Source organism: Mobula hypostoma, chromosome 5 (genome assembly GCF_963921235.1).
Source record: "Mobula hypostoma chromosome 5, sMobHyp1.1, whole genome shotgun sequence".
NCBI lineage: Eukaryota > Metazoa > Chordata > Chondrichthyes > Myliobatiformes > Myliobatidae > Mobula > Mobula hypostoma.
Window position 1 is genome coordinate 187,627,719 of NC_086101.1, and position 26,778 is coordinate 187,654,496.

The 26,778-nt window shown below is 47.0% G+C and overlaps 1 protein-coding gene across 3 annotated transcripts in view; it reads right to left on the reverse strand.

Moving 5' to 3' along the window:
• dok7b (docking protein 7b) overlaps positions 1 to 26,778 on the reverse strand; it is a 106,701-nt gene that overhangs the window by 18,932 nt on the left and 60,991 nt on the right. For 2 of the 3 annotated variants that reach the window (XM_063049523.1, XM_063049522.1), the window contains exons 6-12: positions 25,627 to 25,734; positions 23,808 to 24,538; positions 17,323 to 17,371; positions 11,781 to 12,656; positions 8,734 to 8,822; positions 6,956 to 7,025; positions 5,020 to 5,093 (exon numbers count right to left, since the gene is read on the reverse strand). In XM_063049523.1, coding sequence (XP_062905593.1) covers positions 5,020 to 5,093; positions 6,956 to 7,025; positions 8,734 to 8,822; positions 11,781 to 12,656; positions 17,323 to 17,371; positions 23,808 to 24,538; positions 25,627 to 25,734 — 1,997 coding nt within the window. The remainder of the gene's footprint in view (positions 1 to 5,019; positions 5,094 to 6,955; positions 7,026 to 8,733; positions 8,823 to 11,780; positions 12,657 to 17,322; positions 17,372 to 23,807; positions 24,539 to 25,626; positions 25,735 to 26,778) is intronic. The other variant, XM_063049524.1, reaches the window with a different exon arrangement.

Below are 26,778 nucleotides of genomic sequence, written 5' to 3' on the forward strand. Positions count from 1 at the left end.
GCAAACAGGTTAAATTATTGCTCAGTAGGTGGGATGTTTACACAGTGCTGTGATAGTGAGAGTAAGTTGTATGACTGAAGTTTGTGAGTTTCTCTGAGACAATCCAAATTACCATATCTATATTTTCTTATGACATAGGAGGAGGGCATTTCAGACCATTGCATAGGTTACAGTTGATGGAGCTGAGAGTAATCAAACGCAGTACAGCACGGGACTTTCCAAGTTGCAAGAGTTAAGTGCTGAAGCTCAGAATCAGGTTTATTACCACTGACATATAGAAAGTTACTGCACAGTACAGGCCCTTCAGCCCACCATGTTGTGCTAGCATTGTAACCTACTATAACAGCAATATAACAGAAGTGTCATGATATTTGTTGCTTTGCAGCCGCAATGAAATGCAATACATAAACATTACTACAAATCACAATAATATATCTATGTATTACAGCCCTCTCACCATGAGCTTGCAATGAGTTAGCTATCACTGTGAATACAAACTAACAGCAACATAATTCGTGCATGGGAATAACAATGAAAGTGTCATTATCGGTAAATACAAACAACAGGAATTCTGCAGATGCTGGAAATTCAAGCAACATACATCAAAGTTGCTGGTGAACGCAGCAGGCCAAGCAGCATCTATAGGAAGAGGCGCAGTCGACGTTTCAGGCCGAGACCCTTCGTCAGGACTAACTGAAGGAAGAGTGAGTAAGGGATTTGAAAGCTGGAGGGGGAGGGGGAGATGCAAAATGATAGGAGAAGACAGGAGGGGGAGGGATAGAGCCGAGAGCTGGACAGGTGATAGGCAAAGGGGGATACGAGAGGATCATGGGACAGGAGGCCTAGGGAGAAGGGGGGGGGGGTGACCCAGAGGATGGGCAAGAGGTATATTCAGAGGGACAGAGGGAGAAAAAGGAGAGTGAGAGAAAGAATGTGTGCATAAAAATGAGTAACAGCTGGGGTACGAGGGGGAGGTGGGGCCTAGCGGAAGTTAGAGAAGTCAATGTTCATGCCATCAGGTTGGAGGCTACCCAGACGGAATATAAGGTGTTGTTCCTCCAACCTGAGTGTGGCTTCATCTTTACAGTAGAGGAGGCCGTGGATAGACATGTCAGAATGGGAATGGGATGTGGAATTAAAATGTGTGGCCACTGGGAGATCCTGCTTTCTCTGGCGGACAGAGCGTAGATGTTCAGCAAAGCGGTCTCCCAGTCTGCGTCGGGTCTCACCAATATATAAAAGGCCACATCGGGAGCACCGGACGCAGTATATCACCCCAGTCGACTCACAGGTGAAGTGATGCCTCACCTGGAAGGACTGTTTGGGGCCCTGAATGGTGGTAAGGGAGGAAGTGTAAGGGCATGTGTAGCACTTGTTCCGCTTACACGGATAAGTGCCAGGAGGGAGATCAGTGGGGAGGGATGGGGGGGACGAATGGACAAGGGAGTTGTGTAGGGAGCGATCCCTGCGGAATGCAGAGAGAGGTGGGGAGGGAAAGATGTGCTTAGTGGTGGGATCCCGTTGGAGGTGGCGGAAGTTACGGAGAATAATACGTTGGACCCGGAGGCTGGTGGGGTGGTAGGTGAGGACCAGGGGAACCCTATTCCTAGTGGGGTGGTGGGAGGATGGAGTGAGAGCAGATGTACGTGAAATGGAGGAGATGCGTTTAAGAGCAGAGTTGATAGTGGAGGAAGGGAAGCCCCTTTCTTTAAAAAATGAAGACATCTCCCTCGTCCTAGAATGAAAAGCCTCATCCTGAGAGCAGATGCGGCGGAGACGGAGGAATTGCGAGAAGGGGATGGCGTTTTTGCAAGAGACAGGGTGAGAAGAGGAATAGTCCAGATAGCTGTGAGAGTCAGTAGGCTTATAGTAGATATCAGTGGATAAGCTGTCTCCAGAGACAGAGACAGAAAGATCTAGAAAGGGGAGGGAGGTGTCGGAAATAGACCAGGTAAACTTGAGGGCAGGGTGAAAGTTGGAGGCAAAGTTAATAAAGTCAACGAGTTCTGCATGCGTGCAGGAAGCAGCGCCAATGCAGTCGTTGATATAGCGAAGGAAAAGTGGGGGACAGATACCAGAATAGGCACGGAACATAGATTGTTCCACAAACCCAACAAAAAGGCAGGCATAGCTAGGACCCATACGGGTGCCCATAGCTACACCTTTAGTTTGGAGGAAATGGGAGGAGCAAAAGGAGAAATTATTAAGAGTAAGGACTAATTCCGCTAGACGGAGCAGAGTGGTGGTAGAGGGGAACTGATTAGGTCTGGAATCCAAAAAGAAGCGTAGAGCTTTGAGACCTTCCTGATGGGGGATGGAAGTATATAAGGACTGGACATACCATTATCGGTAAATAAACAGGTCTCGGGTAACTATGATCCAGGCAAACACAAAAAACATAAAACGTTGAATGTTCCTTTAAGGGTAAATAAGACTATTACTTATATCACATACAAAATGCTGAAAGAACTCAGCGGGCCAGGCAACATCTCTGGAAAAGAGTAGGCAGATAATATTTCGTAATGAGTCCTGATGAAGGGTCTCGCCCTTCCATAGATGCTGCCTGACCTGCTGAGTTCCTCCTGCATTTTGTGAGTGTTGCTTGCATTTTTAGCATCTGTAGATTTATTTATGTTTGTGCTATTACCTGTATGAACACTGACACACCCATGCAAACTTACCATTTGCCAGGAAGGAATAAATTAGCTCACACCAGTCTAAACTTAGATTAAAGTTGTATTGACAAAATCTTTTAAACTATAACAAACAAAGTAAATAAATGGGTCCATCATGCACTTAATCTTTGGAGCCCATAGTCATATTATCAATCCAGTTTGCTTCACTTCATGCAAAATTCAAAGGGCAAAGAATGCAGGACTGAAGGTGCTGTATTGAAATGAGCATAGTATTCAGAATAAGGTGGATGAATCATGGCACAGTTAGAGATTGGTTGGTATGACGTGGACATCACTGAGTCGTGGCTGAAAGAAGGTCATAGTTGGGAGCTTAATATCAAAGGATATACTTTGTATCAAAAGGACAGGCAGGAAGGCACAGGCAGTGGTGTGGCTCTGTGGGTAAGAGATGGAATTACACCTTTAGAAAGAGGTAACATAGGGTCAGGGAACATCGAATCTTTCTGGGTGGAGTTAAGAAACTCCATGAGTGAAAAAACCATTATGGGGATCATACATTAGCCTCCAAATAGTAGCCAGGATATGTTGTTGAGATTGCAAAGGGAGTTGGAAAGGGCATGTAATAAAGGTAATGTCACAATTGTAATGGGGGACTTCAATATGCAAGGGAACTGGGAAAATCAGATTGGTGTTGGATTGCAAGAGAGGGAATTTGTTGAATGCCAATGAGTTGGCTTTTTAGAGCAGCTTTTGCTTGAGCCGACTCGGGGAAAGGCCATCTTAGATTGGGTGTTGAGTAATAATCCAGATTTCAATTAGGGGCTTAACATGAAGGACCCTTAGGAGGCAGTGATCATAATACGATTGAATTCATACTGCAATTTGAGAGGGAGAAGCCTAAGTCGAATATATCAGTACTGCAATGGAATAAAAGGAACTACCGAGGCATGAGAGGAGCTTGCCCAGGTGGATTGAGGAGGAAAGTGGCGGTTTGAAGGCAGAGCAGAGACTGCTGAACTTTCTGGGAATAGTTCACAAGGTGCAGAATAGATATGTCCCACAGAAGTAGTTCTCGAATGACAGAGATAGGCAACCCCGTGGCTGACAAGGGAAGTTAAGGACAAGTAAAAGCCAAGGAAAGGGCATATAATGTAGCAAAAGTTACTGGGAAGTTGGATGATTGGGAAGTTTATAAAATCCGACAAAAGGCACTAAAAAAGCTATAAGAAGGGGAAAGATGAAATACAGGGGCAAACTAGCCAATAATATAAAGCAGGATACTAAAGCTTTTTACAGTTATATAAAGAGTAAAAGGGAGGTGAGAGTTGATATTAGACCACAGGAAAATGATGCTGGCGAGAAGGACAAAGAAATGGCTGATGAACTTAATAAGTACTTTAGAAGACACTAGCAATGTGCCAGAGGTCCATAAGTGTCAGGGAATAGGAGTGAATACCATTGCTATTACAAAGGAAAAGGTACTAGGCAAACTCAAAGGTCTTAAAGTGGATAGGGACCAGATGGACTACATTCCAGAGTTCTGAATGAGACTGCTGAAGAGATAACGGATGCATTGGTCATGAACTTTCAAGAATCACTTGATTCTGGCATGGTTCTGGAGGACTGGAAAATGTCACTCCACTCTTTAGGAAGGGAGGAATGCAAAAGAAAGGAAATTATAGGCTATTTAGCCTAACCTCAGTAGTTGGGAAAGTGTTGAAGTCTATTATTAAGAATGAGGTTTCAGGGTACTTCGAGGCTAATGATAAAATAAGTCAAAGTCAGCAAGGTTTCTGTAAACGAAAATCTTGCCCAACAAATCAACAAGATAAAATCCTGTGCTGTTACAGGAAAGATATTGCCATGGATAGAGGAATGGCTGACAGGCAGGAGACAGTGAGTGGGATTAAAGGGGGCCTTTTCTGATTGGCTGTCAGTAACAAGTGGTGTTCCTCAGGGGTCAGTATTGGGACCACTACTTTTCACATTGTTTGTCAATGATTTGGATAATGGAATTGATGGATTTCTGGCAAAGTTTGCAGATGATACGAAGATAGGTGGAGGGGTAGGTTTGCTGAGGAAGCAATGTCATTGCAGAAGGACTTAGACAAATTGGAAAAATGGGCAAAATATTGGCAGATGGAATATAGTGTTGGGAAATGTACGATAATGCATTTCGGTCAAAGGAACAAAACTGCAAAAAATTCAAACATCAGAGGTGCAAAGGGACTTAGGAGTCCTTGTGCAAGACTCCCAGAAGGTTAATTTACATGTTGAGTCTGTGGTAAAGAAGGCAAATGTAATGTTGGCATTTATTTCAAGAGGAATAGAATATTAAAACAAGGAGATAATGTTGACACTTTATAAGCCCCTCAACACTTACCCATTTTTGTCTTAGCCCCGCTGCTTCCAAGTGACTGCCTTGCCCTCGGTGAGACTTCAGTGCCCCGGGTGGACCTGGGGGTGAAAACAGAGAATGCTGATTAACAGGCATTGTAAAGTCACACCTCACCCGGGTAGCCTGGAGGAAAGGGGCAGATGTAATGGGGAGAGGGTGACTCACTCCAGAGATATGCACAATATTCTCAGCAGCCTGGCAGCCTCCCTCTGATGCCCCTCCTCCTCCCCTTTCTCCCATGGACCACTGTCCTCTCCTATCAGATTTCTTCTTCTTTAGCCCTTTGTCTTTTCCACCTATCACCTCTCAGCTTCTTACTTCATTACCCTCTCCCCCACCCACTCACCTTTCTCCTCACCTGGTCTCACCTATCACCTGCTGACTTGTATTCCTTCCCCTCCACATCGCCCTATTCTGGATTCTGTCCCCTTTCTTTCCTTTCCTGATGGAGGGTCTCGGCCCAAGACCTCACCAAAGTTACCGCGTGACCTGCTGAGTTCCTCCAGCATTTGTGTGTGTTGCTCAAGATTTCCAGCATCTACAGAATCTCCATTCATTTTTTGTTTCACCTGCAACACCAGCAAATATTATCCATCCTCGATTACCCCTGAGAAGGAGGTGGGGAGCCTCCTTCATGAACCACTGCTGTTTGGAAAGGACTTCCAGCATTTAGAAGCAGAGATGACAATGTTTCAAGTCAGAGTGGGTGTGCAGCTTAGCGGGGAGCCTGCAGATGGCAGACTCCCCAACTCTGAAAGGCATCTCAAGGCTCTGGGAACATGTCACACTTGCTCACTGTGCAAAGTCTTCCAAGTTCACCGGAATGATAAGCAAACCTGCCCATTTCCTTTTCTCTCTCCTACCTTCTGGAGAAGATACAGGAGCTTGAAAGACTTCCGAACCTATCCCCTCTGTTACTCCCATCATGGCTGTGTAGCAGTTAGCACAATGCTTTACAATGTGTTAGCTGTAAGATCGGGTTTCAATTCCTGCCTCTGTCTGTACATTCTCCTTGTGATTTCAAGGGTTTCCTCCCGGTGCTCTGGTTTCCTCCCATATTCCAAAGATGTTTGGGTTAGGGTTATTGAGTTGTGGGCATTCAGTGCTGGTGCCAGAAGCATGCTAACACCCGTGGCTGCCCCCAGCATATCCCCAACAGAAGTGAAGCACTTTGCTGGATGTTTCAATGTACATGTAACAAATAAAGCTAATCCCCTTCCTGATGGTGCTGCCATGATCACAGACTCTTAACTCTACCTCTTTCATTTACACTGCTACTGTCACTCTAGCATTTCTTTTTGCTCTACTTCAGACTTGTACAACAATCTTTGTACCACTTGCAAGGATTAGTGTTGCAAAGGTTGGTGTGACACTTTACAGCACCAGCTGTAAGATCAGGTTTCAATTCCTGCCACTGTCTGTAAGGAGCTTGTACGTTCTCCCCGAGACCACCTTGGTTTCTTCCAAGTGCTCCGGTTTCCTCCCGCATTCCAAAGACGTGCAGGCGAGGGTTGGTAAGTTGTGGGCATGCTATGTTGGCACTGGAAGAATGACACTCGCGGCCTGCCCCCAGCTCATTCTCAGACTTTGTTGATTGTTAACGCAAATATCGCATTTCACTATATAGGTTTCAATGTAGACGTGACAGATAAAACTAATCTTACTCCTGCTCCTGTTTCTTATGTTGTGTTATTTTTTGAACCAACTGAAGATGAAGTTGTAAACTTAAGAACGTTTGCAGATGCAGGAAATCCAAAGCAAAACACGCACAAAATGTTGGAGGAACTCAGTGGGTCAAGCACCCTCTGTGTAAATGAATGTCAACATTTCAGGCCAAGACCCTTCTTCAGGACTGTAACAGTGTTCACAGGAACACATCCACCCTGAGCGGTTATTGCACTGTGTTGATGGAGTGTCGTACCTTCTGCCTCCGGGAGCAGCTTCTGTTGCCCACAGCTGGCCATGTATTCATATCCACTGCCCTTCTCTGCCTGCAAGTCAAAGCAATGTTAACTGTTAGCCAAGGAGTCCCTCCACCTCGGATAACGCTCGAGGCGTTCACCGTTTATCAAATGCATCTGAGCTCTGCTACTTTTTCACAAAAATCCTTTCCGAAAGACACATACCAGACCCCTTCAAACTCACCACACTGGATTAAGAACACAACAGATCTCATGATCTCCACATAGTGCTGACATTTACTGTATGTGGCTGCTATAAGGGTGGCAACTCTCTGAGATGGATTCAAGTGGTCTATTCATTACACATTATTATTGCTCTACTATCCTCAAGGGGGTGTACGGCGGGGTGGAGTAGCACCCCTGGTGAAGGGGCTTGTCATGTCCAGTCTGGGCAGCTCACCCACCTTTAGCCCCCTTTGGGAACTCAGCACCCACCTGTGGCTCCAAGTAGCTGTTTGCTTGCAACAGCGGCCACACCTAAGTAAACCACTTCAACAGGTGGGCCAAACCAGGTGAGGGAAGACAGTGGGCCTCACACCCCGGGCAAATAGGGACATGCCTGTCCTAGCTTGCACAGTCAGCTCTGGCAGACAGGGCAGCTGAAATCTACAGTGAGATCCAATGGCCAGGAAGGTGGTTCAGCAACACTTCATCGAGAGCAAGAAGAAGTAATGGTCATCCAGTGCAACCAAGGAAGACACCAATTGTGATGATTTCTCATCCCACTGGACCCGGACTTCTGAGGTCGAGAGCAGGACTGCCCCAGTGCAAGACTTTCCCACTTTAAAAACTCTCCCGCAAAGGTTTCCACTTTAAAAACTTTCCCGCAAAGGTTTCCTATCATCGTTGGATATGACGAACAACCATCTCTCTTTTAAATCACAATTCTATGATACTCTGCATTTCAGTTTTCATTTCGTACTGTCTCAATGTACTTATGGATGGAACGATCTGTCTGGATGGCAAGCAAACAAAAGTTTTTCACTGCATCTCCAGATGTGTGTCATTAATAAACCAATCACCACCAGCTTTGTCTCCTTTAGCAATCTCAAATTAATGAAATCTTTATAAATTAATACTGAAAGGTTTTGCCCCAAATCTACCCCTTCAACCAGAACAGGACTTTTCTCTTTGGAGCAAAGGAGGATGAGATGAGAAGACACTCGACAGGTGTATAAAATGATAAGAGACATAGATAGGAGTGGACAGCATCATCAGCCAAAAGTTTGGCACAACATCATCGGCCAAAGGACCTGTACTGTGCTGTACTATTCTAGGTTCTTTGTTGTAGGACAAGGGCAGTCGATGATTGGAAACACCATCACTTGCAGGTTCCCCTTCAGGCCACAAAAAATCTGCTGGAGGAACTCCAGGGGTCAAGCAACATCAGCGGGTCGAAATATCAATGATTCCTCTCCTCCCAGAGATGCTGCTCGACCCATTGAGCTCCTCCAGCAGATTGTGTGTTCCTCCAGATTCCAGCATCCACCGTCTCCAACGTAGCCTTGGCAATGTTTGACTTGGAGATGTGTCACTGTTCCTGTAGTGCCCTTGGGTTTAGATGCTGAAGTTGCCTCAACACCAGCTTTCGTCTGAAGGACTGAACAAGAAGGTATCTCACCACCTCCTTCTTCTCCAGGGCATTCAGAGTTGGTCAATAACTGCAATACTCATTGCCCCACAAATGAATATAGATAAAAGACCAGCCACAGTGGGCACAGCTCTGTCTACACCTCACCTCCAACTGTTTCTCCATTGGAAGAGACTCCATGAGTTCATACATCTGTCCCATTTTCTGCTTCTCGTCCTTTTTCGTTGTTTTTTTATCTGTGGTAAGAGAGCATGAATACTTCTATGTAATGTGTCTTCAAACAGAGATATTCCTTCTGAACTACTTGTATTTGAGCAAGTTTACACAGTGCACCACCCTTTTCCAAAAGAACCTTTGTGGTGTTCATGGCCAACCACGATCACCACCATTACCTTCCTGACACGGCTACAATACAATACCATTGGAAAATTCGGCCAGTCACTAAGTTAGTGATCCATCAAATACAATACCCATCCTCAGGAAAATTAGGGGATGTTCTCTCTGTCCACGCAACTGCACCCCAATGGAGTTTAGTTCTCAGTAATGGGAGGCGGTGGGGAGGGTGGTTTCTCTCCTTGGTGAAAGGATTTTGATGATGTGAGTGGGGAGAAACCACTTCAAACAGAGGCTCAATGACCAGAGGTCAAAAAGAGAAAGAAACCTCCTCAGGTAAGATGGGCTGATGCCAGGGGTTGTGAAAGTTGCCAATATCTCAACTAGCTCATCAATCCTCTCTGAGGAAGGCAGCCTCCAGTCTTATACCGGCTGCCCTCCCAAGCTAGTGGTCCACTCCAAATGTTAGCTGAAGTCACTTGGGCAGCCCAGTCCCTCTGCAGGCAGGCAGGACCTCTTTGAAAGCACCTCCTAGACCCACATCTGCTGCCAAGAAGAGAAAGGTTCAAGGCTACAGGTTCCCCATGAGGCTACAAGTCATGCCCCATGTAAAATTGGCATTGTGTACCAACCATTACCACATCATCACTGGATCTCCCTCTCCAACAGCACTGAGGTTACCTTCACTGAAAAGATAAGTAAACTCAATGGCCGATAAATACTGGCCACACCTCGAGAATGAATACAATAATACTTAATGAAATTCGCAGAAAAAGTAGAGTGTACAGCTTTCCATTGTAACTGCTGGTTACGGTTTAGGTTTTAACTTGCAGAATCCAAATCAATCCCCAGATTAAGAATGTGCTGCCAGACTGCTGTGTTCTTGAGGTAAAGATACAATGCTATTGGGAGATTTAAAACTTAGATCCAGTGTTGACTGCCAAACAGTTTATTCACGATGGAGTGAAATTTTCAGAGGAACCTGCTGGAGAAGGTCTTCCAGTATCTCTGTCCTTGTCTTCCTTGAAGAAAAGAGGTTGTGGCTTTGGGTGGTGAATGCTGTACACCACAGTGCGTTATTTGGCCCCACCAGTCATTACCATTCTTGAGAGCTTCTGTAATCACCACTTTCTCATGTCCCTCCCATTCACCTCCTCACTGTCATAGCTTGCCAACATTTGGAGTCAGGTGTGAAGGCCAGAGGTGTCAGAGAATCAGAGACCAGGAGGCATCCAACAGAGAGTCAATGACAAGAGATGGGGAGGTATGTAAAAACAGACAAGAATTATAACCGCTCATGGGGACTCAAATTGTAAAATTACTGTTAGAACAATCTGCAGATGTCACTCCTAATGCTGAGTGCATGTTCCATAAAAACAGATCAGGTTAAAACCAACGTGAATTAAAATAGTCATGCAAAAAGAGATTTCCAGACAGAAAGAAGACACAGTCACACAGACAAGTGTTGGGAGATTTATCTTTATTGGTGACAAAGAGGATATTATAAACAGCACACAACGTAGGAACACAATTCTGTCAGAGGTGGTTCTTCAGAGGAAGGTAGAAACGATGAGAGATGGGATAACAGATACTCCAGCAGGTGATGGGTTAATTGTATACCCAGTAGTCATGCAGCTGTGGGATTATAAATACTGGGTTCAAAGGGAACACCAACAAGTAACAATCAGCAGAGAGGTGAGGTAGTCAGGTTGGTGGAAACATCAGTAAAAATGGGTCATTTGGGAGGACCAGCAGGCAATGGTCTGCATGGAGGCCATTAAGTCATGCATTTCATGATTTACATTAGGATACGTGGAAATACTAGACAATAGCATGGGTGAGGGTGCGAGTGGGTGGTGGGATGGGTGAAGGTACCAGAAGATACTGGAAGTAGAGGGAGTGTTACAAGGAATCACTGGAGCCTTGCTCAGCTAATGGGCTCCCTAGCACCTCAACTTAACATCTTCAGCCTTCTATCAGCTCAACACCACCACCCCTCCACTTTCCTAACAGTCAATCGACAGTTTCTAATCCTCCTCCTTCGATCACCCAGCTCTCTTTGTGCTATAATTATTGACAGAGGCCACAAGCATGAAACCCACGATGGGGAACAGGAGAGGTGAGTGGTTTGAATGGTGGGGAAAATGGGATGAGCAGTTTGGACAGAGTGGAACGGAGGGCAACTGATGGAATGGTGGTGAGTGGTTTGAATGGTGGGGAAAATGGGATGAGCAGTTTGGACAGAGTGGAACGGAGGGCGACTGATGGAATGGTGGTGAGTGGTTTGGCCAGTGGAGAAGGGACATTGGGGACTCTGATGGACACAGGAATATTTGAGACTGGAGATTACAGTAACTCAGCAGTCAGCACTCCACAGATCCACTCCCAGATCCCAGAAATAAACAGGAGGGTTAGTTGTCTTCAGTAAGTTGCGTCTAGCAAAGGTAGATGGCAAAAGAATCATCGGGAGCAGCGGGGTTGACAGTCACGTGACAGGCAACAATCTGCAGGGCTACAGAACACGGGTCAATGGGATTTTCTATGCTGGGAGCTAGCATATTGACTTGTTGGCCCAAATAGCCTCATAATGGCGCATCCAAAGCATTAGGCTGGAGTTGATGGAAATGGGAAACAGGGAGTCAGGTGGAAGAATGGTTTGAAGGGCTTGCTCTGAGAGCCAACATAGCCTCAGTGGGCCCAATAACTGCCATCTCTGCCCTATGGAATTGGACTATGGAGAAACAGAAGGGCTGGTGGACAACGGGAATTATCTATTTTATTTATTGCTGTTCAGATGGTTTGGTAAAGGGGCCTCATGAATGGGGAGGAGAGGTAACTAACAGTCAACAGTGTTGATTTACCTTCAGTTATATCGCTGCGTTCATTTGGCGCTGCCTTCCAAGAGGTGGCCTCATATTCCGCAAGCTCCTGCTTCGCTGTCCTCAGCTTCGAGAGTTGCTGGCCTTGCCTGCTCGCCCATCTCCTCACACCCTCAGGCTCATGGTCCCGAATACGCAGGCTGTCTCTGATGCTCTCCGGGTCTCTGGTCTTGAGAGCAGGGGCCTGCGGAAACTGGTAGGGCTCGGCAGCTGAGCCGAGGCTGTTCGCCCGGTGGCCGGCAAGGCCCCTGGTTCCGGGAAAGGTCCGCGCCTTGCTCATTGCAGCAAGCAGTGGGCCGGGCACAGCGATGGCCTCGTATGCATCTCGGACACTTTCCAGTGCTCCCCAAAGACGGCCCAGTGGCCGGTAGCCGTGGCTCCAGCCAGAAGCGTCTCCCAGTCCCGGTTTGGAATGACGTGCCGTCACCATGGTTTCATATACGGGGGAGCCGAAATGTCTCTGGGGAAGAGCAGCGCCATTGCCTTTGTCACCACCTCCAGGGACCTCAGGCTCTCGTCCAACAGCCACACCGTGCCTGGGAAATCCGCCTGGCGCTGTTTTCAATCCTTCCTCCACGGAATGGCTACGCCTCAGGGTGTGGCCCCTGGCATCAGGATCCTTACTCAGGACAGGCTGTCTGGTTCTGGTTACACCAGGATGGCAGCCTCCTTTGTCCCTAGGGTGTCTGGTCCTGAAATCCCACAGCATGCCATATCGCTCTCCAAGAATGCTTTGCCAGCTGACCCGGTCTGTCTGGCTGACTATTCTCGGCTGTTCCCTGCGCTGGATACTCTGCGACCCAAGCAGCCTGGGAAGGCTAACTCTGCCAGCTTTCTCTTTGATTTCAACACCAGTCCCTGCGCCGTGACATAAACAGCCAGATTCATTCGACAGCATATTGAATATTTTTGCAGAAAGGCCAAGAACATTAAAAGCAAAAGACACACCAAGTGCTGGAGGAACTCAGCAAGTCAGGCAGCATCTATAGAGGAGAATAAACAGTCGATGTTTCAGGCCAATATTCTTCATCAGGACTGGAAAGGAAAGGGCAGAGACTCTCTCAAAGATGGGGAGGGGAAGGAGTACAAGCTGGCAGGTGATAAGTAAGACCAGGTGTGGAGGAGGAGATAGGTGGAAGAGGTGAAAGGTTGAAGAAGAATTGCAGATGGAATCTCCCCTTCTCTCCTTCTTGTTTCCATCCCTATTCTGGTTCCCATCTCACCCCTTCTCCTCACCTGCCCTTCATCTCTCTCTACTGCCCCGTCTCCTTCCCTTTTTTTCATGGTCCACTCCCCTCTCCTATCAAATTCCTTCTTCATCAGCCCTTTACCTCTTCCTCATATCAGCTCCCAGCTTATCGCTTCATCCCCCTTCCTCACCCACCTTCCCCCTCACCTGGTCATACCTATCACCTGCCAGGCCTTCCCCTCCCCCTCCCCCTCTTATTCTGCCTTCTGCCTCTTTCCTTCCCAGTCTTGATGAGGGTCTCAGCCCGAAACGTAGAGAGTGGAAAATATTCTGCAGTGGTCGTCTATAAGCCAAAAGACGTGGCAATGCGTTGGTATCAACAACACAAACAGGGCAGGTGGCATAAACGGAAAAAAGTACAAAATGCTGACCTGTTGGTTTTCGAGCAAGATACGGGAATGGGAATCGAGCAGGAAAATCGAATTGGGAGACCATTTGAGGTTTTATTAAACAATGGCATGGATTCAACAGGTTGTCTGTCCAAATGCCTGTCCCAGTTCTTATGACTTCATCAGCTGACAAACAAGGATCTCAGCCTGAGACTTCAACTGTTTATTCCTCACCATTGATGCTGCCTGACCTGCTGAATTCCTCCAACGTTCAATGTGTGTTACTCAAGATTTCCAGCATTTGCAGAATCTCTTGTGTTTAAGGTCACAGTGGTCTAGCCAGGCAATGAATTATTCCACTGGCCACTAAATCTCTCCTACACAGAGTCAGAATTTTACAGCACAGAAACAGGCCTTGCGGCCTACCATGTCTACACTTTACCCTTCCACACTGATTCCATTTGCCCACATTAGACGGAATCCTAAGCATTATATTCCATCGTATTTGTTTATTTATTTTATTTAGAGGTACAGGAATAGCCCCTTCCGGCCCTTTGAGCCACGCTGTCCAGCAACCTTCAACGACTCCGATTTAACCCACATCTAATCATGGGACCACTTAACCTACCCGGCATGTCTTTGGACTGTGGGAGGAAACTGGAGCACCCGGAGAAAACCCACACATTCTATGGGGAGCACAGACAGACTCCTTACAGCGGATGGCGGGATTGAGCTCTGAATTCCGATGGCCCGAGCCGTAATCGTGTCGCGCCAACTGCTACGCTACAAAATGTCCTGAGATCTCGATGTTTCCTTTGATCTATTTAAATGCCCAGCCATGTGGAGAACATTTTCAGCACAAGGTGATGAGAAAGGACTGCAAATTAAAGTGCCGGGTTAAGTTACTCTGCTTAATTGCCACCGCCCTTCTATGATTGCTGAGGGAATACGTCCAAAATGTTTTCTTCAACAGGAGCTTTGATATGTGAGAGGGTGCATGCCGCAACATATTAACATCTTGTCCCAGAGTGTTTGGGTCCAGGTCACTCCAAAATGTGCCAAAGGGACTGCACTGTACTGTATGGAGTGTTCCATGTTCTACTCAGTGACCACTTTATTAGGTACACCCGTGCACCTGCTCATTAATGCAAATATCTAATCAGCCAATCATGTGGCAGCCATTCAATGCATAAAAGCATGCAGACACGGTCAGGAGGCTCATTTGTTGTTCAGACCAAACTTCAGAATGGGGGAGAAATGTGGTCTAAGTGACTTTGACCATGGAATGATTGTTGATGGCAGATGGGGTGTTTTCAGTATCTCAGAAACTGTTGATCTCTCGGGATTTTCAAGCCCAACAGTCTCCAGAACAGGGATTCCCAAACAGGGGTCCATAGAACCTTTTGCTTAATGGAGTGGTCCATGACATAACAAAGGTTGGGAACCCCTGCTGTAGTGTTTAAAGAGAATAGTGCAAAAATAAAATAAAAAATCCAGTGAGTGGCAGTTCTGTGTGGACAAAAACACTGTTAATGAGAGAGGTCAGAGGAGAATGGCCAGACTGGTTCAAACTGACAGAAAGGCGACAATAACTCAAATAACCACACGTTACAACAGTGGTGTGCAGAAGAGCATCTCTGAACACACAATACATCAAACCTTGAAGTGGATGGGATACAGCCGCAGAAGACCATGAGCATACACTGGGAGGTATCTGATAAACTGGCCACTGAGTGAAAGATCTGAAGCTCATTCAGCCACCTGCCATCAGTGCCCTGCCTCGCACCAGGTCCCCTTCACCATTCACACACTGCTTGCTAGCCTCTGTTGGCTGCCTGTTTGAAAATTCCCACCTTTGTTGTCAAGTTCCTCGATAATTTTTCCCTCTCTCTGGCTAGAGAGAGGGGCCATCATTTTAAGGTGAGTGGGTGAAAATATAAGGGGAGAACTCAGAGGTGAGTTTTTTTTTACATCGACTGTTGAATTTGTGGAATACCTTGTCACGGCTGGTGGTAGAGTCAGATACATTAGGGGTATTTAAGAAAGGCTTAGATAGGAACATGGATGAAAGAAAAATGAAGAGTTATGTGAAAGAGAAGGGCTAGATTGATCTTGCATGGGTTATAGGTTAGCACATGATTGTGGGCAGAAGGGCTTTTACCGTGCTGTGCTGTAATGCTCTATGTTTATGTTTAAATTCAGAGTTTATTTTTATTTTATTGCTGAAACCAAACCCAAACTTAACCTAACTACAGCCAATTAAAAGCTGATTTGAATCCAAGGACTCTGATGTTATTGAAGAACTGACCCCAAGCAAACCACCGGGATTATAGCAATCTCAAACACTTCCAATGATCAATAACAGAGGACATGTCAGCTGGGTTCTTGATTAGTAAGGGTATCAAAGGTCATGGAGAGAGAAGACAATGGCTTGAGAGGGAAAGTAAATCAGTCGTGATGGAATGGCAGAGCAGGCTCACTGGCCTGAAGCTGCTTCTATGTCTTATGGTCGTATAGTCTATGTTAAATAACATTATGCAAGAAGTTCCCAGAGGCTCTGGAAACTTTTTTTTAAATCAGCATCGGGGAAGTTAGCCCAATGCTGATAAAAGGTTTCTAAAGTCTCTATCTGCAGGGGAGAATGCCCCATAGCAGAAAATGTACACAAGCACAATTATTCCAATGTAGTTCCTATTGGATGGAATCAATTTGTGTACAGCAAGATCCCGTAATCAACAATAGGATCATAACGATGTAATATGTGATTCTGACTGGGTATACTGTACATGGTTACATATTACAGCTCAGGGCGTCAAGAGTTCAGAGTTCAATTCCAGCATCAATCGTAAGGATTGCCCTTCCCATAGAATGCTTGGGTTTTCCCCGGGTGCTCCGGTTTCCTCCCACAGTCCAAGTAATGGGTAGGTTAATTAGTCATTGTAAATTGTCCCTTCATTAGGTTACGGTTAACTCGTGGTTTTTAGGGATTAATTAGTATTAATCGGTATTAATTAGTATTGTAAATTGTCCCTTCATTAGGTTAGGGTTAACGGGGTTTTTAGGGATTAATTAGTATTAATTGGTATTAATTAGTCATTGTAAATTGTCCCTTCATTGGGTTACGGTTAACTCGGGGGTTTTAGGGATTGCAGGGCAATGCGGCTCGATGGGCTGGAACGACCTAGTCCGTGCTCTATCTCTAAATAAATAAAAACAACACTGCCTTGTTCCTTTTATTTGGAAACAGTACCTTGGGTTCCTTTACATCCATCCAGGAGTAGAAGCTGCCCTTCATCCAGACTGTTACTTCATCGGAGTGCCGATGAAAGGTCTTGGCTCGAAACGTTGACTGTTTATTCATTTTCACAGGTGCTGCCTGACCTGCTGAGTCCCTCCAGTATTTTGTGTGTGTTACTCTGGATTTCCAGCATCTGCAGAATCCCTTGTGTTTAGAAGGTGCCTTCAAGTTAATGCCCTCATATACAAGACCTCGCTTGCAGCTGCATTCCCTCAGATCAGATCAGATCAATTTTATTTTTGCCACGTATACATCGAAACATACAGTGAAATGTATCGATTGTGCTAACAGCTAACACAGTCCAAGGATGTGCTGGAGGCAGCCCGCAAGTGTTGCCACACGTTCTGGCGCCAACACAGCAATCCTACGTAGCTCAGCAAACAGCATAAGCAACAACAATGTAACAGCAATACAAGCCCTCTTCCTCCCTCCCAGTCAGGGTTACTCAGTCGTGGGCAAGATACGTTGGCACCAGAACATGTGGCAACACTTGTGGGCTGCCCCCAACACATCCTCAGACTGTGTTGGTCATTGACACAGACGACGCATTCACTATATGTTTCAATATTTTGAAGCACATGTGGCAAAAAAGCTAATCTTTATCTTTAATCAAAATACCGGGGACCATAATGACTCGTTCATTCTTACCTGGGACAGCAAAGATTGATGAGGCTCCCAGTTGTAAAGCTGTTGTTCCCTGCACAATTACAAATAAAAGAACTGTTGTTAAAAGTGTTTTGCAAATTATAAAGTAAGAAGAGTTTGTCACACAAAACACTCGGCAGGTCGAGCAGCATCTGTGGAGGGAAGTGGACAGTGGGTGTTTCAGGACAAGACCCTTCCTCTGGACTGATGAAGAGACTAGGCCTGAAACATCGATTGTCCATTCCCCTTCACAGATGCTGCCTGACTTGCTGAGTTCCTCCAGCATTTTGTGTGTTACTCCAGATGTCAGCATCTGCAGTCTTTAATGCCTCTGGTCTGAGGCATCATACAACACTGAAACAGGCCCCTCAACCCACCATACCCAAGTAACCACCAATACTGAACCCATTTACCCTTAGGACTCAAGAGCCTCAGATTCAAGAACAGTTACTACCCCTCAACCATCAGGCTCTTGAATAGAAGGGGATAACTACACATTCTTGCCCCATCATTGAAATGTTCCTACAACCAATGATTTCACTTGAAGGACTCTATCTCTTTATCTCACATTCTCATTATTTATTGCTATTCATTTATATTTGCATTTGCTCAGTTTGTTGTCTTCTGCACTCTGGTTGATCATTCATTGATCCTGTTATAGTTACTATTCTACAGATTTGCTAAGTATGCCCACAGGAAAATGAATCTCGGGTTTGTATATGGTGACAGATATGTACTTTGATAATCAAATTTACTTTGAACCTCTATGTCTCAGCAATTCAGAATCAGAATCAGGTTTAATATCATTAACATATGCCGTTAAATGTGTTGCTTTGCGTAAGAAATATACTGTATATTAAAAAACAATTTCAGTAAGTAATGCAAAAGGAAAGCAAAACCAGTGAGATAGTGTTTAGGGTTCATTGTTCCTTCAGAAACCGATGGCAGAGGGTTAGAAGCTGTTCCGAAAACACTGAGTACGTGTCTTCAACAGTTGCATTCAAGTACATCTGAATACTTCCTAAATGTTGTGAGGGTCTCTGCCTCCACCATCCTCCCAGGCAGTCAACTCCAGATTTCAACCTCCCTTTGAGTGAAAAAGAAAATCCACTCCCCCTCTCCACCCCAAGAGGCACACTGTATGATACTTGGGAGTATCAAGTCTATTAACATTCAGAGTGGGGTCACCTGCGCCCAGCGTTCCATCCAGGCCAAGTTATTTATGCTATCATAAGACCACAAGACATAGGAGCAAAATTAGGCCATTCAGCCCATTGAGTCTGCCCTGCCATTCAGTCCTGGCTGATTTATTATCCTTTTCAACCCCATTCTCCTGCCTTCTCCCCATAACCTTTGACCCACTTACTAAACAAGAATCTGCCACATGCCTCATTCTTGATCAGTATTAGGTGTTTGAGATTGTTATTGTGCCAGTGGTCTGCTTGGGGTTAGTTCCAAGATAATTTCTGAGTCCTTGGATTCAAATCTGTTTTGGATTGGCTGTAATTAGGTCAAGGTTGGATTGTTTTTTAGGTTAGGAAAGGTGCCCAGTCACTCAACAATGAAACAAAATAAATTTGGATTCTAATCATCAAGATCCCTTTCTTCAAGCATACAATATTACAGCACAGTACAGGCCCTTTGGCCCACAATGTTGTGCCAACCTTAGAACCTACTCCAAGAAAAATCTGACTTTTCCTTTCACATAGCCCTGAAGTTTTCTGTCATTCATGTGCCTATCTAAGGGTTTATTAAATATATCAGTCTTCACACAACACAGAACAATAACAGCAAACCAACACTCTTTCACACCCTCCCAAATCCTCTTACACACAGGTCTCCAACCACAAGGCAGGCTGCCTCCAGACCTCTTGTCCTTGGCCTAAGACTCTCAAACTTACAGATGTAGGGTCATAAATCTTCAATCCCTGGCCCGAACACCCAGACATCAGGACTACAACCTCCTGTCACTGGCCTGGACTTGTCCTCTACTATATAGACTCATTGGCTTCAGTCTTTGTCCTTTTGGGCTTTCTACCTCTGGACTTGCAGAACCCTGGGTATTGACTCCAGGACTTGCCGATCACAGGTTTGACCTTTGGACCTCGACCCCAGGACTCACCAGTCATGGGTTTGACCTTCAGGCCTTGACTGTCCTGACCTCCAAGATCATTGACCTTTGACTACGGAGAGCCCCGAGCCTCGAAAGAGGCAGTCGATGTTTTGGGTCTACACCTGCACCGCTCCATCAACATCTCAACTGACAGCCACCTCCACAGATGTTGCCTGATCTGCTGAGTTCCTCCAGCAGTTTGGCTTTTTTGCAGTAGATTCCTGCATCTGCAGCGTCTTGTCTGCAGGTATTGATTGGAATGGGAGTAAAGCCCTGCTGAACAAATCACTGCCCATAGGTGGTGCTGCTGAGCCAGGTGAGCACTTCATGACCGCCACCAACTGGATCACATCAGTACTGCAAATTGCGATGCCATAGAGTCATACAGCAAGGAAACGAGCCATTCGACCCATCATGTCCGTGCTGGTCACTAGGCATCAATTCGTAACAATCCCACCTTGGCCTAACAATTGGGGTTCAATTCCAGCCACTGTCTGTAAGGAGCTTATACGTGCTCTCCACGTCCTCCAGATTTGCTCCAGATGCTCCAGTATTCTTCCACATTCCAAAGATGTATGGTTAGGGTTAGTGTGCTGTACACATGCCATGTTGATGCCAGAAGTGTGGTGACTCTTGCGGGTTGATAAACACACATTAAAGGTTCAAGTTCCTGGCTGTTAATATCTGTGGATCTATCTATCCTGGGCTCAACATATTAATGCAGTTACAAAGAAGGCACGACAGTAGCTATACGTATTCCATTATGAGTTTGAGGAAAATTGATACATACCAAAGACACTCGCAAATTTTTACAGATGTACAGAGGAGCATTCTAACTGGTTGCATCTCCATCTGGTATGGAGGGGCCACTGCACAGGATTGGAAAAAGCTGCAGAAAATTGTAAACTCAGCCAGCACCATCATGGACATGAGCATACCCGGCATTCAGGACACCTTCAAAAGGCGATGCCTGAAGAAGGCAGCATCCACCATTAGGGATCCCATCATGCAGGACATGTCCTCCTCTCATTGCTTTCACCAGGAAGGAGGTACAGGAACCTGAAGGCACACACTCAATGATTCTTCCCCTCCGACATCAGATTTCTGAATGGACAATGAACCATGAACACCTCCTCAGTATTTTCTCCCTCTCTTTTCGCACTACTTATTTAATTTTCTATTTTATATCTACTTATCATCATTTATAGTTTTTATTATTACATATTGAAATATACTGCTGCAAAACGGCAAGTTTCACAACAATGCCAGTGATATTAAACCTGATTCTCCCCAACACAATCCCTGCTGATTTGATTTGATGCAAGTTCCGAATTTCATTGTTTGTTTTGATGTATGTGACAAGTAAAGTTAATCTAATCATTAAAATGCTGTCGGCAACTCTGTCTCTCCAACAGTGGGTGTCAGGGACTCTCTCCTCTCTGGATGAGAAAGAAACCTCCCAGATCTCTCTATACCTCTGCCCCCTTACATGTCTGATGAGGATAGGTAGGGTGACCCAGGGTATTTCTCTTTGGAAGGAAGGAAGATGAGATGTAACTTGATGGAGGTGTACAAGGTTATTTGAAAGGAGGCATAGATAAAGTGGACAGCCAGTGCCTTTTTCCCCAGAGGGGCAATGGCCAACACCAGAGAACATCTGTTTAAGGCGGCAGTCCCCAACCTGGGGTCCTGGTCCCTCGGTTAATGGTAAGTCTCCAGGGCATAAGGAAGGTTGGGAATGCCAGGTTTAAGGAAAATGGAGGAATGTTTACTGGAGGTGTCAGAGGTAGGTTATTTCTACAAAGGGAGTGGTGGGTGCCTGGAGTGCACTGCAGGGGATGGTGTTAGAAGCTGATACAATACAAACATTAAAAAGACCTCAATAGGCATGTAGAGGTAAGAAAAATGGAGGGCTGTGAGCTGTGTAGGTGGAAGGGTAGATTGTGCAGATTGATTATGGGTAGCACATACAAAATGCTGGAGGAACTCAGCAGGTCAGGCAGCATTGATGTGGGGGGTGGGTGAGAAATAAACAATTGATGTTTCAGGCAGAGACCCTTCATCAGGATTGATTGTGGAGTAGGTTTATAGAGGACCACAAACCTGTCGTGGTTTGGAGGTTTGTGTGCCTCAAAGACCCGGAGAGCTGTGTTGGCTGGAGTCAGGGCTTGTTGCTTTGGCTCTTGGTAGGGTCACCCATGCCAAACAGGTCAAAGGGTAGAGGCCAGACTAAGAGTGGTCTACTGATCCTCTAGGTTCAGGAGTTCACTCAGGGCTAACAACCCTGAATGGTCAAATAAAACTGTTATGGAAACAGCAATGGAGAATCCTTCCACACCTGAGTGCGACAGTATTCCTGAGTCTCCACCTGGGACTTGCATTGCTGATGCTGAACTACCTCTGGGGCACCATGGAGAAAATGGCCAAGGACAAAACTGGATGACCTTCAAAGCTGCCCTAAATGCCAGTGGCCTAACAGGCAGTAGGTAAGTACAGTTTATATAGCCAAGCAAAACCTCGTGGGCTGGAGAGCTTATACTGTGCTCCACTGTTCTAAAATCTACTTTCTAAATCTATGTTCTTACAGTACTGGGCAAAAGTCTTAGGCACATATATATAGCTCAGGTGCCTAAGATTTTTGCACAGTTCCTTAGCAATTTTATATATTGCACTGTATTGCTGCCACAAAAAAGAACAAATTTTATGACACGAGGAATGCAAACACGAGGAAATCTGCAGATGCTGGAATTTCAAGCAACACACATAAAAGTTGCTGATGAACGCAGCAGGCCAGGCAGCATCTCTAGGAAGAGGTACAGTCGACGTTTCAGGCCGAGACCCTTCGTCAGGACACATGTGAGTGATGATAATCCTGATTCTGATATGGGTCTCTGTTGTAGACTGAGAGTGGGAAGGGGACAGGGAGAGGGGAATCATGGCTGGGAAAAGGGGAGGGAGTGGGAAGTACCAGAGAGACATTCTGTAATGATCAATAATCCAATTATCTGGAATCAAATTACCTTGCCTGGTGTCTCAGGGCTGGGTGTGTCTGCAGAGGTGCCACTCCCCCCCACTCCTGCCCCTGCCTCTGGCACGCCTTCTCTGCCACCTGTCCCCTGCCCCTCCCATGGCGCTCCGCCCTCACTATTCTCAACCACCTTTCGCTCCCGCCAGAATTACAAACTCACTCTCCGCTCTACGCTGACAAAGTACTGTGCTGCAACTTGGTACACAGGAACAAATTTTACCAATTTTTAATCAAAACACAATAGGAAGCACCCTATTTTTTGACTGCAACACTCACAAAATGCTGGAGGAACTCAGCACGTCAAGCAGCATCTATGGAAATGAACAAACAGTCGACGTTTCAGGCTGAGACCCTTCTTCAGCACTGAAAAGGAAGGGGGGAAGACACCAGAATAAAAAGATGGGGCGAGAGGAAGGCAGACTGCCTAGAAGGTGATAGGTGAAGCCAGGAGAGTGGATGAAGTGAGAAGCTGGAGGTGATAGGACAGAAGAGTGGATCATGGGAGAAAGGAAAAGAGGTGGGGCACCGGGGGAGGTGACAGGCAGATGAGGAGAAGAGGTAAGAGGGGGAACCAGAGGGGGGAATTGAACAAGAGGGAAGGGGAGGGCGAATTTGATGTTCATACGATCAGGTTGGAGGTTACCCAATTGGAATATGAGGTGTTGCTTCTCCAGCCTGAGGGTGGCAGTAGAGGAGGCCATGGACTGACATTTTGGAATGGGAATGGGGATTGGAATTAAAATGGTTAGCCACCGGGAAATCCCACTTGCTGCAGATGGAGTGGAGATGCTGGGTAAAACAGTCCCCCTTTTTTTATGTTGGGTCTCACCAACGTAGAGGAACACTGGATACAGTAGACAGATCCCGACAGATTCGCAGGTGAAGTATGCCTCACCTGGAAGGACTGGTTGTGGCCCTGATTGGAGGTGGGGGGAGGTGGTGAATGGGCAGGTGTAGCACTTCTTCCATTTCCAGTAGTTCGTGCCAGGAGGGAGATTAGTGGGGAGGGACGAATGGACAAGGGAATCCCGGAGGGAGCGATCCCTGTGGAAAGTGGAGGGGTTGGTGGGGGGTGGGGAGGAGGTAAAGATGTGTTTTGTGATAGAATCCCAGTGAAAATGGTGAATTATTTGCTGGATGTGGAGGCTATTGACACTTGGTATACAGGATTATAACAAACTTGGCCGCAGAAAATATCTTATCCTTTTGACTGTCACTTGGTATACAGAACAGTAATAAGCAACATAAACTGATTCTGATACAATTGTTTTTCACTAACTCTGTGCACAAGACAGTAACAAGGAATGGAAGGCGAATTGTGTTAGCACAATGTTTGAGGTGACCTACCTTTAGTCCCCCACAGCTCTGACAGGCAGTGGTGAACGGCTGCCCTGTTCCGAGCTCACAGCTCTCACACTGCAGGACTGAAATGCCGGGGCCGCCCCCGGGCTCCCCCGCCTGGCCCGCGGGTCTCAGCCGCAACCAGGCCGCCAGGAAGTCCGCAGGGATCTCTCCGCCCGAGTCGCCCGCGCCTTCGGGAGCCGCCGCCTGCTCAGCCGGGCCGGGGGCAGACAGGACGCTGCGGGGTGTGTCGTAGTGATGGTGTAAAGGGGCAGACGGTCGACCGTACTCGAGGCCAGGGCTCCTGGGGGCCCGCAGAGAGGGCAAGCTGAGTTGCGAGCCGAAGTCGTCAGCCAGGCTGCCGGCGCACGACGAGGAGGAGAAGCTTCCGGTGGCGAAGCCGCTGTCCGACGAGCTCTGCCGGCCCACCTCCTGCAGCTTGCGGGGGCGCGGCGGCTTGGCAGCGGGGGCCAGAGGAGGGGGAGGCGGGTGGTGGGGGGCGGCCCCAGTCCCAGCTCCCCTCAGACCCCCCCTCCCCGCTGTCTCCATCAGAGACATCTCATCGACCAGGCCCGGTGGCCTAGAGGCCAGTGGCGGAGGCATCAGCAGCATTGGGTCCGGGGGGCCACCAGCCACCGGCTGCTCCGGCCACAGGGTGAGGCGGCTGCCCACACTGGCACTGTCTGACTGGCTGGTGTCTGAGGACTCGGTCGAGCTGGAGAGGCTCCGGTCATCTCCTGTAACGGGCACAGAGAGGGGGAGGTGGGAAAGGGGGTGGGCAGGGTTGTACATGAGTGGGGAGTGGGGATGAGGGTGAGAGGAGGGGAAGAGAGGGAGCAGGATGGGAGTGAGAGAGGGAAAGGGACAGGAGTGAGAGGGGTGGTGCAGGAACGAGGGACAGGGCAGTGTAGGGGGAGAGGGATGGGGTCAGAGGGATGAGGGGGAAGAGATGGGGTGGGGGAGAGATGGAGTGGAGGGAAAGAGAGGGGGTGGAGAGGTGAAAGGGGATACAGGGGAAGAGATAGAGTGGAAGGATGGAGGGAAATAGTGGATTGAGGGTGGAGGGGGAGAGGGGGAGAAGGGGAAGAGATGGGGCGGAGGGGGGAGAGGGGGGTGGAGAGGCGAGAGGGCGTGAAGGGGGAGAGATGAGGTGGAGAGGAGAGGGGGTGGAGGGAAAGGGGGTGGAGGGGAGAGAGGGGGTGGAGGGGAAGAGAGGGGGTGGAGAGGTGGAAGGGGGGAAAGAGAGGGGGCAGGGTGGAAGAGAGGTGCATCAGCTGAGGACCCACTGAGCCACATGTCACTGTGTATTCTGCCCAGACTGTCTACAGTAATATCGTTCCCCCCCCGCCCGCCCTTTACCAGTTTCCGCAGCTCAGGAGCACTGTGGTACAGCGGGTAGAGTTGCCACCTCACACCTGCAGAGCCCGGGTTCAATCCCGACCTCCAGCACTGTCAGTCTGAGGCCGATGGTCAGTGGTGACTCAATGGACCACAGGGCCTGTTCCCAGCTGTAGCTATAACTCTATTGATCCAAAAGCCATGAGACAACGAATGGTTCTATCGCTACAGCTCAATAAAACAGGCTAATTATTGTACAACCAGCTTCCACAAGTAAGCTGTGATAACGTCAGATAAAGTGCTCGAATGAGGATAAACATGAAGAGCATATGACAAAAACAGGCCCTTCAGTCCATCAAGTGTGTATGGACCATCAATCACCCAGTAGCATCCTCCTGAATGTCTGGAGGGCCCATTCCTGTGCAGTCATGGGACCCTTGACCCTTGACCCAACTCACCCAGGCTGACTGAGGTTCTACATTCTTACCTCCACTGCTGTGCCGACTGGACTGTGACAGAATACTTAATCGTTTCTCCAGCTCCAGGGCCTCGTGGCTGATCCTCTCCTCGATGGAGGCTGGGCTCATACTGGGATCTACAATGCGATGGGAGAGAGTAGGTTTCCAAGTGCACTCGGCTGGCCTTCATTCACAGTTTTCCATCTTCTGTATGTAACACATTGACCTGCTTATCAAAAATCCCCAGCTGTTCCCAGACTGGGTGCCCAGTACACTAACCATCCGATATTAGGGTAGCTGATGGGTTCAAAGTTCGAAGTACATTTATTATCAAAGTATGTGAACTCAGGGCACTTGGAGACTAGTGATAAAGTAAGTCAATGTCAGCAGGGTTTCTGTGAAGAGAAATCTTGCCTGAAAAATCTGTTAGAGTTCTTCGGGGAGGTAACAAGCAGGGTGGACAAAGGAGAGGCAGTGGATGTCATTTACTTGGATTTTCAGAAGGCCTTTGATAAGGTTCCACATGTGAGGCTGCTTAACAAGATAAAATCCTGTGGCGTTACAGGAAAGGTACTGGCATGGATAGCGTATTAGCTGACAGGCAGGAGGCAGCCAGTGAGAATAAAGGGGGCCTTTTCTGGTTGGCTGTCAATGACTACTGGTGTTCCTCAGAGGTCAGTATTGGGACCGCTACTTTTCACGTTGTTTGACAATGATTTGGATAATGGAATTGATGGATTTCTGGCAAAGTTTGCGGATGTTACCAAGATAGGGAGAGGGGTAGATAGTGCTGAGGAAACAATGCAATTGCAGCAAGACTTAGACAGATTGGAAAGATGGACAAAAAGGTGTCAGATGGAATACAGTGTTAGGAAGTGTATGGTCATGCATTTTGGTAAAAAGAACAGCAGTGCAGAGCATTATCCAGATGGAGAGAAAATTCAAACATCAGATTTACAAAGGGACTTGGGAGTCCTCGTGCAAGACTCCCTGAAGGTTAATTTACAGGTTGAGTCTGTGGTAAAGAAGGCAAATCCAATGTTGGCATTTATTTCAAGGGGAACAGAATATAAAAACAAGGAGATAATACTGAGCCTTTATAAGACACTAGCCAGGCCACACTTGGAGTATTGTCTCCATATCTCAGAAAGGATGTGTTGTCATTGGAGAGAGTCCAGAGG